This window comes from Toxotes jaculatrix, chromosome 24, assembly GCF_017976425.1.
Source record: "Toxotes jaculatrix isolate fToxJac2 chromosome 24, fToxJac2.pri, whole genome shotgun sequence".
NCBI lineage: Eukaryota > Metazoa > Chordata > Actinopteri > Toxotidae > Toxotes > Toxotes jaculatrix.
The window spans coordinates 1730934-1744524 of record NC_054417.1 but is presented as its reverse complement, the minus strand read 5'-3'; the positions used below and the strand labels follow the sequence as shown (position 1 = coordinate 1744524).

General features: G+C 44.2%; 3 protein-coding genes across 6 annotated transcripts in view; all 3 read left to right on the top strand.

Moving 5' to 3' along the window:
• The window catches only part of s100b (S100 calcium binding protein, beta (neural)), a 614446-nt gene that overhangs the window by 433355 nt on the left and 167500 nt on the right, over positions 1-13591 (top strand). The gene's annotated exons all lie outside the window — the stretch shown is intronic.
• Positions 1519-8072, top strand: cyyr1 (cysteine/tyrosine-rich 1). The gene is made up of 4 exons (XM_041032402.1): positions 1519-1885; positions 4410-4509; positions 5553-5713; positions 7053-8072. The coding sequence occupies exons 1-4, from the start codon at positions 1801-1803 to the stop codon at positions 7184-7186; spliced, it is 480 nt and encodes a 159-aa protein (XP_040888336.1). The 5' UTR covers positions 1519-1800; the 3' UTR covers positions 7187-8072.
• The window catches only part of appa (amyloid beta (A4) precursor protein a), a 31293-nt gene continuing 26037 nt past the window's right edge, over positions 8336-13591 (top strand). For both annotated transcript variants that reach the window (XM_041032280.1, XM_041032279.1), the window contains exon 1: positions 8336-8502. In XM_041032280.1, the coding sequence (XP_040888214.1) occupies positions 8443-8502 (60 nt within the window). In that variant the 5' untranslated portion in view covers positions 8336-8442. The remainder of the gene's footprint in view (positions 8503-13591) is intronic.

Genomic DNA, 13591 nt, shown 5'->3' with positions numbered 1-13591 from the left:
GTGCGCCTGAGATCAAACTTTTTTACCTGCTTGTTTTTTCATGTCTCGGCGTCACGTCATTGCAGCTTAAAAGAAACATCTGGAAGGCATCATGAATCACTGCTGCTCGATGTGGGTGGCATTTCCCAGAGCTAAATTATCTTCATCCTTTTGCCACCCTTGATTGCCCACAAACGTTTGTTTAAATCATGGCAGATTTGATGTAGTTTTCAAACTTCAAAAGCAGCAGCATCCATATTTTTAAAAATCAAAAAAAAAATAAATTAAAAAAATTAAAAAGCCACAGAGAGCTGATGCATTGTGGCTTTAATCTTTGAACTCCCTGCTCGCTGAGTGTTTGCAGTGCTGCTGGTTAAATGGCTGTAAAATATCTTCCTAACATGAGCATGATCCTGGATCCCTGTGGCCCGGGGACAGTGACCCTTCCAGCCTTGGGTGCAGGAGGATCCTTTTTCCACATGTGGCCCCTCCTCCATAGTGTCCCATCATGGCTGCTGCCTTACACTTATGGTCATCTGGACCTGAGGCTGGTTTTCCTTCATTTTTCCAGCAGAGATGAGCAGAACTGTGGTGAGTGTTTGTCGCAGGGGTGTTAATGGGATGAAGTTTTCACTGAATAACACATCTGGGCGGTTCGTGCTGTTGTGGATTCTCAAAATAGCCCCGAGCCGCATCAAGTGTTGTCACACAGGTGTGAAGCAGCGCGCGCTGCCGCCGTGAGTCGTTACATCCTCTTTCATCTCAAAAGAGGTCGTGATGTGACGGGAGCGTGTGAAGCTGGGGGCCGTGCACGCGTACGCGCAAGAACACGGACACCCGTGCACGCGTGTTTTTCACATGTTGAGTCAAGCTTGACAGACATAACAAGAAGAAGGTCGGAAAAGAGATCATTTAACCTTCAGAATAAAAGCTTAAACTAATTTAAAATCAATTAAACATGTCTATAACTAATACTTTATTATCATCATCATTATTATTATTATTGATAATTGGTGTCCTACTATGACTGTAATTGAACTACATAGGTTGCAGAATTATCCTGTGACTCTCTCAGTGCAGACAATAACAGGCCTCTGGAGCATTACCATATTTTTGTCACGGTGTGAATTCTAACATTCATCTACAGGATATTCACAACATTAACTATTCACTATAAACTAAAAACTAAAATCATTTTTAAACACTAATAAAAGTTTGCGTTAGAAAGGAAACATGCACGAAAACAAACGATAGTGTGGCCAACTAAGAGAAATAATAATATAAACAGAAAGTGTCAGTGCTCAATGTGAAGAGTGTGGTTTCAATTAGAGTCTTATTTTGAATCTACCAGAAGTGTTTTTTTAATATACTGTCTGACTTCATGCCTCTCTCTCTCTCTCTCTCTCTCTCTCTCTCTCTCTCTCTCTCTCTCTCTCTCTCTCTCTCTCTCTCTCTCTCTCAGTGTAAACCCAACAGGGTAATTTGAGCAGACGGAGGAGGGCGGGGGAGGAGGTGAGGAATAAAAACCTAACAGCAGTCAGTCAGAGGTGTGGGGACAGGACGGAGCAGAGACGGAGGAGACGCTCGGCTCACACGTGGAGGAACAAACGGAGCCTCGGTTTGGAGGAAAAACTGAGAAATAACCCGAAGTCGCCACGAGTTGTCCGCCGCTACCTTTTTCTGGGGGGTGAGATACAACAATGGTGCTTGAGGAGAACGATAGGTGACTGCTGGGGGCTCAGGAAAGACGCGCTTTTAGTTATCGTCCGTCACTGACTGAGAAAAGAAGCCGGGAAGTGGGCGCACAGGGAGAGAGGGGTCATGGAGAACCTCTGGAGGAGGAGGAGGACGCAGGCGGTGAGATGGAAATGGCTGAGAAACTCGCTGCTGCTTTGTTTATTCACCGGTGAGTTTGGCTTTAATCACTATGAATCCGTTTCCACCTTTTTTCAGCACCTACATGGTCAAAATGTGCCTTTAATTTGTCTTTATTGTTACTTCTTAATGTTTAATAAAAATGTGGCTCCTCCAGCCTCAGAAATGAGCTGCTGGATTAAAGGCTGAAGTGTTGGGAAACTATAGCAGGTCAGGAAAATCTCTAAAAGTCAGTGATGCATCATATTTTTAATGTAGGAAACCACCAGTGTGATGACACTTCTTCCAAATAAGGCAGAAACAAAACATGAAAACTGCTGGAAACTTTTCATCTGAGTCAAGTCTGTGGTACAGGGAGGGGGGCAGAGGAGAGGACTAGTTAATTGTGTTGGTGTATGTGTGTGTGTGTGTGTGTGTGTGTGAAAAGGGGTGGGGGTGAAGGACATAGTGCCATTGTCTCCCAGCGTGTGGAGAGACAGGAGCCAGGACCTCTGAGGACCACCCAGACAGAGCAGACCAGAAGCCTGCTGATGGGACCTCCCTATAGTCATTTACATGGAAATATCACAGCTTTTCTGCAGGGACGTGGTGTTAAATTAAAAAGGTGGGTTGACTGTGACCCCCACCCTAAAGGAAACATCCATCAAAACTGGCTTCAGTCACAGAAAAGCATGTTTTCCGTTTTATTTACTTATTTTTTAGTTGTAAAAACATTTTTGCAGGAAAACAAAGTGTGTTTTCTCCTCCTCATCGTCCTGCAGTAATTAAAAGGCTGATGTCTGTCTTTAGTTTCCTACCTGTATGTGAACCAGTGCCTGGAAATGTGCATATATGCCTCCAGGCACACAACATTTAAGTGTGAGTGATTGCTGAGAGAAAGCAGATACTGAGCAGAGACACACACTCACACACTCACTCACACACAGAGCTTGTTTTCTTTGCCGTGTCCTTCATGTGAAGTGTGTTGGATTGTGGGAGAAGCACAGATCTCGCAGCTCAGGAGGGGGAAAAGCCTTCAGATGAGAAAGGCTCGTGTCGTGGCAGCAGGTTGAGACGAGTACACGGAGAGGCACAGCTGTGTGTACAATGCTTTTGAATGTAGAGGTTTTGGCTGAGCCGGGGGGGGGGTGGGGGGTGGGGTAAATGAACCACATTAATCACACACACACACACACAAGCATGTAAGAGATCCTGCAAATGCCACGTCTGCTCTTAGCAGGAATAAGCATGTAAGATGTGAAATTATGGCACTGGATCGTGAATTGCGGTGGTAAATATTAGCTCTTAAATCTGACCCCCACTCATGTACATGCCAGTCATGCTCTATCCCATTCTAACGACTTCCCACTCAAAAAGTAATTAATGCAGTCGCTGTATCACTGTGGCTCACGATCCTGTGTCCATCATGCACAGCTTTCACACCGTCTCTGAGCACAGTTTTAAAGTGACCATCAACTCCTGAGCAGCTTTAAAATAAGTAAATGAGCAAAACCTGTCACAGGAAGACTCGAACTCTTTTTGCAGCTGTTGTATCATCAAACTTGAAAGTGCAAGGCAATTCACACCGTCCCAACTCATCAAAAATGACATATCATCCAGAGAAACGTGCTAATTTTTCAGGCTGTGTCATAAGATTCGTCTGTCAGATTCAGCCAGTTTGCTGCCTACAGTGTTTGATTCAGCTGCTCGGCCATGTGGGCTGATTTGCTGCCTCAGTCAGCCTGGACATGGAAAAATAAATCATGCATGTGTACTGTTAACTCAGTGAGATGCTGCATAGCAGTCACATGGCAACGGTTGCTTGTTGCCATGTGATCTTTGTAGCATATTATATATTCTATGCGATTAGAAAGTCTTTGAGTCTGTTTGTGATTGTGATGAGAAAAGGAGAAAAGTTTGATCACTTACTTGTGTTTCTGTCCAAACCCTGCTTAAAGCAAAGCCTCCTCTGTAAATGTAGCTGTCCTGTGTGATGTCCCTGTGTGAGTTCATCATATATACAGAATTTTTATTTTCCCCTGATGCTCCACAGGTATTGTTATAGCTTCTTTTTGAAAGTGCCGCTCCAGTTCTCAGAGCTTATAATAAATCAACTGTCTTCATGCTTTTAAACTCTTTGAAGGTATAAATAGAGGCTGCTGGTTTGTGTTATATGCTTTGAGGTTAGTTCATGAAAGGTTTCATTATAGCATTCAGGTTATTTTTTTTTTTCATAGAAGGGAAAGCTTTACAAAAAGTTCTCCAGATAACAAAGACCTGAGTTAACAGTTTCCTTTAAGAGCTTCTTTTATTTTAAGCTCACAACTCTTACAACTTGAAATAAAGCAGTGAGGTTTTTTTTTTCTTAAAACTCTATTCACCTGAAAAACGTAGCATGTTATTTTATTCTCGGTTGTTTCACTGAGGAAATGAATGTGTTACTTAAAGTCTCACAGGCTTCATCTGTGCTAATGCCTTTCCTCTGCTTTCTTTTTTTTGCTTGTGATTTCTGGTTCCACAAAATTGAACATCCTGTGCAGCAGATTGATAGGAGTGTGTGGATGTGTGTGTTGCAGGTGGCACCGAGGCTCAGTGTGAGGGCTGTATCGAGTACTGCTGCGATGGATCGCCACCTTTCTGCTGCTCCTACTACGCCTATGTGGGGGACGTCCTCTCGTAAGTTAACGCGTGGACACAAAAAGCTAATGAAGACACATTAAGACACATCTGAAACAGATTTTTTTGGGGAGTCTGAATCCACGTATTAAAAGTATTAATGGGTTTTTCATGTTAACTGATTTGTTGTTCACTGTAGGAAGAAACTGCAGCATCACCAGTAATTTTCTCTCTCTCTCTCTCTCTCTCTGTGATCCCTTCTTTGTGTATAACTATAGCTCATCGCACAATTCAGGTGTTTCCATTGACAAATGTGTTTGTCAGACACCTTCATGAGGATAAAATAGTATCTGACTCAAAGTCTCAGAGCAGCTGCCCACACTTTACCGGCCTTTGCTGAACTTATCTCCATCAAATTATTATTTTCCAGCGCTGGTTTGGACACACGAACCAGCGCTGGAAAATAATGTGCACACACCTATAGGTTTGGTGGAGTCCTGTCTGTCAATAAGCCTCAGAGAGAGCAACTAACTCACATACCAGCTGTCTTTTAATGTGCCAGAAGACTCTTCAGAAGCTCTGACCTTTGACCTCCTGACTTCATTCAGCACAGCTGCTTTAACACTTTCACCCAGTTCTCAGACTTCAGTGTCCTCCGAGAAAAGCTGTTTGTACTTCTCTATTTGTAATCTCTTATTGGAATATTGTTTATTTACACTAATATTGTTAATGCAAAATCTTGAATGACTTGGTGAAAGTCAGTGTGCTGCTCTGAGCCTGACGTGCTGACTAACGCTGACGATGAAGACCTAACAAACCTGTTAATGATGTGTGTTTTTTCTATTTTACAGTGCCAAGTCACAGACTCCTCTGCAGTGCAACACACACACACCGACACACCAGTGCACAATCTCTGTCACACTGTCACACACTTACGGGTGCACACACATCACACAACTGAGTTACATCAGACGCTGCAGTCCATCTCCATGGCAGCACCTTAGAAGTATTGGTAGCATGTCTGTTTGAGACAGCTGCCGCCTCTCACACTTGACTGGGTGGCTCACAATGTGAGTGTGTGTGTGTTTTTGTGTGCGTTCCAGGGGCACCGCCATCTCCGGTATCGTTTTCGGCGTGGTGTTTTTGATGGGGGCCGTGGCGGCCTTGTTCCTGTGCGTGTGCATGTGCATGAAGAATGGGCGGGGGGCGCGGGTCGGCGTGTTCAGCACCTCCTACATCAACACTGTGACCCAGGGCTATCCAGGTGGGTCCACAGGAACACACACACACATATTTTTAAAAGATGAAGAGAAGTTTTCACGATAATCAGGGAATTGTAATGTGCATTTTTTAGTTTTCTGATGTTTTGTTTACCAAAAGGCGACTTGATTAATCAAGAAAATAATAGAATTATTAATCAAAAGTGAAAATAATCAATAGGCGCAATGCTACTTTATATAGTACGACTTATAAGAAAGTGGTTCCAGCTTGTTTGGTAGTGGCTTCATGGTGACTATGTTTTACAGCCAGTGGCTCGTTACACACAGTCTGCTGCAGTGAAACATTATCTCCTGACCTCCGGCTGCCAGTAATGAAAAGAAAACAGCAGAAAAGAAAGAGGTGTGAGGTGTTGTGGGGTCCACCTTGGCCTTGAGCATCATTCCTGACTAGTAACACAATGAGAGCTGATTATTTTCTAAAGGCTTCAGATCATCTGCACTGAACCATGATCTCTGTACGCCTCGTCTCCTGCCCTTTACCCACAACCTCCTACTTTACTGCGTCCTCACAATCTTGCTGTTTCACGTCTGTTACATGTCGTTCCCGCTCGAAGGGCTCGAACACCGCCGATGTCCATGTTTTCCTGGCAGGTACTTTGTCTCCAGATCAGAGTGGGAACTGTGCGACACTCTCCAGCCCCAGGAATGTTGGTTTTTCTGGGTCTCATCATTTATTCATCACGTTTCATTCTCCTCGGTGTATCGCCTTCACGCTGCACAGGGCCGCCGCTCTCCCCTCTGCCCTGCAGCTCTGATCATGTTTCATAAACACGCTCCAACATACAAAGCAGTGAAATATGAATGAACATGTACTGAATGCAGAAACAGTGATATGAATTATTTTGTATCTTGACACTGGACATGAGGGGCTGTTATTTTCCAGCTCCACATCCACAAAGATGAGTTAGTCTATTCCTGCTTATAGCAGTGATTCGTTTAATTTATCAACCCTTCATTTTGGAGCAAGGTTTGACCAAATTCACTCATCTTTTCTTTCATCTCTGCTGCTTTGATGTTTCACTGATGAGTGTAAGTCCCCCCCTGGTGAGACTGGTGCATTGTGGTCTACAAAATTATCCTTTGGTGCCATATGTTTGACCTTCCTCAGTGTTAGTCAAAGTCCCTTTCTGTAGAGAGTGCGGTTCATTGGTTAAGCCACAAGAGGGCGCAACTATATCATCAAAGATGGGAGCAAAATGGGGGCAAGTATCCTGAGCTTAAACTGGCCTCACTCACCTTTTAACATGTGAGGTTTGTAGTTATGGAAGAAATAAATGCTTTGACCTAATTAATACTTATTTCTTTCCTTCTCTTTCATGAAAGGCCCTCCACCTCCCTACACCTACGACTACGAGATGTACCCTCCCTCCCTGCGCCCCCCGCCTTACACCCCAACTCAGCCTCGGCCAGCAAACTACTCCCCTCCTCCTCCTTACCCTGGCTGCACACGCAAGTGAAATTCCTGCTGCACAGATCATCCAGGTTTCCCAGATCTGGAGATGGCTGCACACCTCTGACCTACAAAGCAATGCTGTTGCTATTTGGGTTAAAGACAATTCCAGATTTAGAGAAGAAAAGGGAGGCACAGTGCAGTTTTGTTCAGCAGGAGTCTGGGCTTAGTGGTGGGGAAATAAATAATAATTGAACAAGCTGTGGGTCAGGATGCCCAGACACCACCAGAACGTGTGCATGTTCTTATAGACGTAACTGTTAGCAGCCATTCTGGCCTGCAGCGGGTTCTTTTTCCCCACTAATAACCAATATCCTTATCCGCCCCCTGCCTGTGCACATCAAAGGCAGTGTGCCGCTTTGATGGAGGTGAAGACCACTTTTGTCAGCATGGAGGGGAACTTCACTCACATCACGGGAGGAGAAAAGTCTTTCCAGGGGACAATGTAGAGTCTGCTTTTATGGAAAGTTATCTACTGAGGTGGGAGCTGATGATTAAAGCTATTTTAAACAAGTCATGTCTGGGCCTGCCCTGTGTGTGTGTGTGTGTGTGTGTAGACACAAAGACTTGAACACAATGGATAATAACTTTGACCTAACTGATGTTAGTGGCACAGACAGCCTGAGAGGACTGGATGGTACTTGAAACAGTGTGAGGGTGCAAACTGAGCTGGGGGTCACAGCAGGTTCACCTGAACCGGATCAGATTCTCTTTGGAAAAAGGAAAAGTTCTACATCTTGTGCCTCTGGAAAAGTTGAATTGCAGCTGTAGGCTAATTAAGGTTTGTAAGTGAGAGTGAATCGACCTCCCTGTGCTGTGGATGACTGTGAATGATGGAAGCGGTTGAACTGTTAATCATGTGTGAGGTGAGTGATTTCCAGTGTTTCTGTTTCAGTGCCTGTGTTGTAAATTAAACATGTTATTAAAGCAACTTTTTTTAAAACTATGAACAGTCTCTATTTTATTCATATGAATAATCAACAATGTGCATAAAAGTACATTAGTATGATGTTGTGGGCGTGTACGCGCGCAGCCTCTGCGTGCGTGCGTGCGTGCATCCGTGTGTTTGCGCGTGCGCGCGTTAATCCCACTCCGCCGCGGTCAGGTGATCCGGCGCCGAGCAGCTGTGCAGCCTCGGCATCGCTCACCATCAGACAACGGGAGTCACCAGCGCCGAGCAGCACTCACCCAGACGCAGACGTTTAAAACCGCTCGGCGATAAAGAAAACGCTGCCCGAAGGAGCGTCGTGTCAGCGAAGCGACATGGGGGATCGAGTGGCTCTACTGCTGCTGGCTGCGGCGGCGTCGGCTCTGGCTGCCGAGGTAAGAAAAAACCGTTTTGGTTTTTCTGTGGTGAGGGAATTTGTAGTATTTTCCACCATATTGTGCCTGGGAGCTCAGTTAAGGTAGCAGCAGTTAGCGTCAATAAGACCGGAAGCTAAGCTGTTATACCTCCAGAGCAAAGCTTAGAATATGATAGAGGGGGCGAGCAATGAGATCATTAAAAACCAGACATTTTAAATTATGTCAAATAAATTCATTAGATTATATAAAGTAACAAAAAAGCGATGACTATGTGAGATTTGGTCTATTTATCTGCTATCGCGTGTGGTAATTGCAGTATATTCATTCTCAGTTCAATTATAAAGACAGCGATGCCAATATTACATCTGTAAAAGCTCAACTGTTAAATGAACGAGAATTTAAACCCCTTATTTTTTTTCCATATTGATAATCCCAGTGTCCTGGAATACAAAAAAAAATGAAGTTGTTTGCGTGTCATTTTATTTTGAATGTTTAAACCGGAAATGTCATTGAAAAATGTCGCCAGCCTGACACTGACTGTGAACGCTTAGCTGTTTCCGAACCAAAGAATACACAGTAAACAATGAGCTGTTTTGTTAGTATTTATCGCTGTTTATTTGTAATCCATCTCCCCTAAAGCACCAAATGCAGATAAATAATTTAAAGACCTTCTTCCGGCGGACTCTGGTTTGTCTTTTCTCGGGCAGAGTCTCCCTTTGAGCCTTCCGTACCTGATTTATTGGGGCTATGTGACAATAGAGACAACCTTGATTTAAAACTGGGTCCATTATATGTCCTTTTTTCTTTTAAGTAAAACCGAGAAGCTACTTGCTTTTCTCTGAATTTAAATGTTAGACACAACTTAGGTTTGCCAACAATTTATTTACCTCGGTAATTCTGCGCAGATGCATCTGAACCTTTCTGCTGTAAATCCGTTATTTATTTATTTATTTATTTATTTATTTATTTATTTAAAAGGGCTAATTTAATCTCGTTCGACTCATTACAGTGAATAACAGTATTGTCTCGTTTTCCATATCCCGGGGGCTAATTTTAGGGGAGTGGGCGTGTTTTTGGAATAATAATAAGTTAATAATAATAACAACACATGTTGTCCTCTCGTATCGCATTGACGCTCTTTTTTTCTGGTTTAAACGAAATAAACAAATGAACCTGTCCACTCAAATCTGACATTATTGACGCTCTGCCACATTTTTCAGTCAGATGGCAGAGAATAGAGAAGTAAGATGGCGGCGGTGCACTGCAGCATTTATGGAGGGTCGGGAAACTGGGAAGCCAACAGGAGCTTTGGCTGTTGTTGCCTTTCAGGCTCGTCTCTTATCCTCCGTAAACATCGGTGTGGTAATAATCATATCAGTAAATATAAGATACTGCTTAATAATGCATTTCCAGTGGACCTGGTTTCACATAATCGCTGCTCATCCATTTTTTAAAGCGCCTTCGCCCAGAATATCGCTTTGTGAATGTACACTGCAAAAAATACCTGTTTTTAACATGACATTTACCTAATCTTGTCACAGAAAATGTGAAGATTCGCAGTGATTTCATCAAATTCAGCCGTTTTCAGGGCACACAGGTTTATTAAAATGTCATGTCATTCTCAGCTGTGTCATTTTCATCACAGTAAATCTTAACTCCCCCCTCCCCCTCCCTTTTTCTTTATTTAAAGACAGGCTACCAATATTAGTTTAACGTTAATTCCCTAAACAAGCGAAAGACCATTTGGTTCAAGGGATTTTCCCCAGTTGAGTTTTCACTTACTGTAATGAGTGATTTCACCCCTTGATGCTGTGCTGCTGGTGTGGAGGTGAACATTATTTACAGCGTGGCCTTGTTGGGAGGGATAATTACACATTCCTCTGACCAGCAGCAGCCACACTGTTTCAGATAGGACCTGCAGTTGTGGTCGAGGAGCAGCTGCAGCTGAATGTTGTCTGTGGGATCTCTGTTTGGAACCATTATGGCTTTTCGACATGATAAAGGTGTTATTTGTAATAGATCAATAAGGCCAAACAATGGCTATTATACTCCATTTATGCCTTTTATGTTTGCTTTCTTGGACATTTTTTTTTTTAGTTTTTTCCCCCTCAGATGAATTATGTGAAATGTGGCGGCTGACCTTCATTGTTTCTTTCACGTAGCCTGTAATCAGTGCAGCTGGAATGAATAGTTTGGGCTGCTCATCAAGCAGACCGTGGGCTTTGTTCATAATCTGTTGCTGACATTGCTTAAGACAGTCTTTACCCTTTGAGTCCTGTATTTACACGATCGACATCAAAGGCAGAATTGATGGAATGCTATAGACGACAGAAGAAGTAGTTTACAGTTTGAGGAATAATATCAGTAAGATTAAATCAGACTTGAAAATGAGCTGTTGCATGTTTTTGATCTTGTTGGAGCTTGTTTATAGCCTTCATTACTGCCCCATACAAACACACACACACACACACACTTCTAACTACACAGCACTGAGAAGCTGCTTTTCCTGCCGGGCCCGCCCTGTACACGCAGGCCGCGGTGTGGAGCGTGGGAGTTGGATGCCAGCCTTTGTGTATTTGTAAATCCTTGGGAAATGGCTCTTGGATGGGTGCAGGCAGTCTGTTTGTGTGCATACTGCAGTCTTTCAGCCTGGGGCGGACGAGCCCTCTCCCCTTATTAGTGAGCCTTAATGCCATTATGCCTGCTGGCACTGCCAGTGTTTCTCTCTCTGGCACCTTCTCTGCTGCTCACGCTGCAGTTTCAGTTCGTCGAAGGAGAAACCCCCCCCTGACGCTAATATATCTCGTCTTGCTCTCCATTTTGCCTTTTATTGCATCCACTTTTCGCCTGCACTTCTTTTTCAGGCAGTCATTTTGCAGAATGCCTTTACACCACCCCCAGTGAAAGACTTTGAACTTTACCCTTAACCCAGGACTGCTGCTATACTTGTAGATAGAAAAGCAACAACAAAAGTGGTGGGAAGCTGTTTGCACCTGAGAAACCTCTTATCAGAATTCAGTCTTATGACTGCGCTGTATTCAGGTCAGCTGAGGCGAAGGTCAGTGAATAATTCAGTTCCTCAATCTGTGGATTTTTTTTTTGGAGATTGTTGAACTGACCTGGTAACAGAGAATCCTCTGCTCTGATTCTCAGAGACTGGCACTAAAAACCTGATGCTTGCTGTCGTGCTACAGCGGACACATCTTGTAAAGTCACATCTAAAGCTGAAGCGACATCAACTTCATTTGGACATTTATCTGAGGAAACAGGTTCTGTGGTGCTTGAATGCAGCACAGGCAGCATGTGTGGGCATTTTATAAGCCATAGAATTAAGAATAATAGTCATGTGTCCTGCTGTTGCTGTGGTGATATTAGTTTGCTCTGCTCTCTCTGTGCATATCTTTCCTCGTCTTTGTAAACAGTGAGTATTGTCATGTTTCAGGATTGAATGTCCTCTTCATAATGAGACATGAAAGGTGTTTTTTCCCAGCTCTCCCTGTTTTACTTCCTCTCTTCCATTTTCTATTTTTAATCCTTCATGTCCAACCAGTGGTGCAAAGACTTTGCTGTAAAAAAAAAAAAAAACCTTGTTCAAACAGCACACATTGTCCATCTTGGCTGTGTCAACAACAACAATGACACCGCAGCGCTGCCAATTAATGTCCCCCCTGCATCCCCCTCTGTCTGTCCTGGAGAAAAGAATTCCTGACCTTTTGATACTGTTGTCTCTATTGTCGTGGTCCCTGGAAATGGGAGGACGCTGGTGTGCTTGCTGTCCTTTGGAGCTGCCCGTCCTTCGCTTCTCTTCTCTGTCCACCTAATGAAACCCTAGATAACACATCGGTTTCCCCAGTGGGGATGAAACCTGCTGAGAACAGTTTCACGTGTTCATTCTTTGCCTCTTCTTTGCACCTCGGCTTTCTTTTTTGTCTCTGTAGTTGTTATTCTCACAGTCCTGGCTTCTGAGTGAAACACTGTGAACAAATGCCAGAAGGTTTGGTTTGATCCAGCACACGTCTGACAGTGTCAGTCTTTGGATCCAAGAGAAGATCCTGAAGTTTCCCACTCTACAGAGAGCAGCGCAGGCTGAAGTCTCACAGGCTGCTCAGTGAGGAGGTGAGCAGCTGCAGCAGCCACTGATTTAAAACTGTGAATTATACATTTTGTGTACAAAGTATTTGCCTGCTCTTCGTCTTGCTCACTCTTCCTCTTTATGGCTGCCTCATAATTAGCTTTAATAGGTCAAACATGTACACAACCCTGGCTTTATTACCTGCTAGTCTTCAGGGAACACCCCCCCCCGCCCCCACTTCTCATATTAGAGCGACTCTCCCACCAGGCAGCACCATTCATCACCATTGGACTGTTATTTCCATCTGTAAATATCAGCAGTGCGCCGTGAAGACACGCTCTTCCTTCCACTGCTGCTGAGTAAGCAGCTGTTGATACAGAATCTGAATAATAAGCCGAGAAACGAGTCGTCCTGACCTGCGCAATTACTCAGCGGCGGCGGCGGCGCTGAGCGCATCCAGCTTTCGCTTCACGAGTGAGGAAGCTGCACACGCTCGTCCACACAAAGCCTCCGTCTGAATGCATGTCAGTGCTGCAGTGACATGTGTGACCGACCTTCCACTGTGATTTGACCAGTAGTGTGATAATCTGAGGCCAGTTCAGTCAGGTCATCACTGATTATCAGTGTGCGATGGATGAGTTAGTGAATAATATTTTTGTGTGTTGTGTAGATTCACGCCCGTGTGAGTAACAGATGGTGCCGCAATCGCTATATTAAAATACGTGTTAGCCGTCAGACATCGTGACTCAGACCCGCCCGGCACGTAATGATGCAGCCCTGTGTCCTCTCAGCTGGACTCCAAACTGGAGTTGTGTAATGGACAAAAGAGACACCAGCTCACCTCGAAGCTCTCGTTAAAAAGAGAGGAGCCTGCCCCCCCCCCCCCCCCCCGAGGAAGCTGGACTCTGTTCTGCTTTTTCCTGCACTAGTTTCCAGCGTTGTCATATTTTCATCCTTTCATCATTCATTTTTTTCATTAAATGTACGCGTACCGAGGAACCGCTGTGCCTCAGTATACCTCTGATTTCTGCAGAG

Coding starts and splice junctions, on each gene's coding strand:
- cyyr1 (XM_041032402.1), top strand. CDS start 1,801: ATGGAGAACCTCTGGAGGAGGAGGAGGACGCAGGCGGTGAGATGGAAA. Junction 1,886..4,409: donor GCTGCTTTGTTTATTCACCG/GTGAGTTTGGCT, acceptor TGTGTGTTGCAG/GTGGCACCGAGGCTCAGTGT. Junction 4,510..5,552: donor TATGTGGGGGACGTCCTCTC/GTAAGTTAACGC, acceptor TGTGCGTTCCAG/GGGCACCGCCATCTCCGGTA.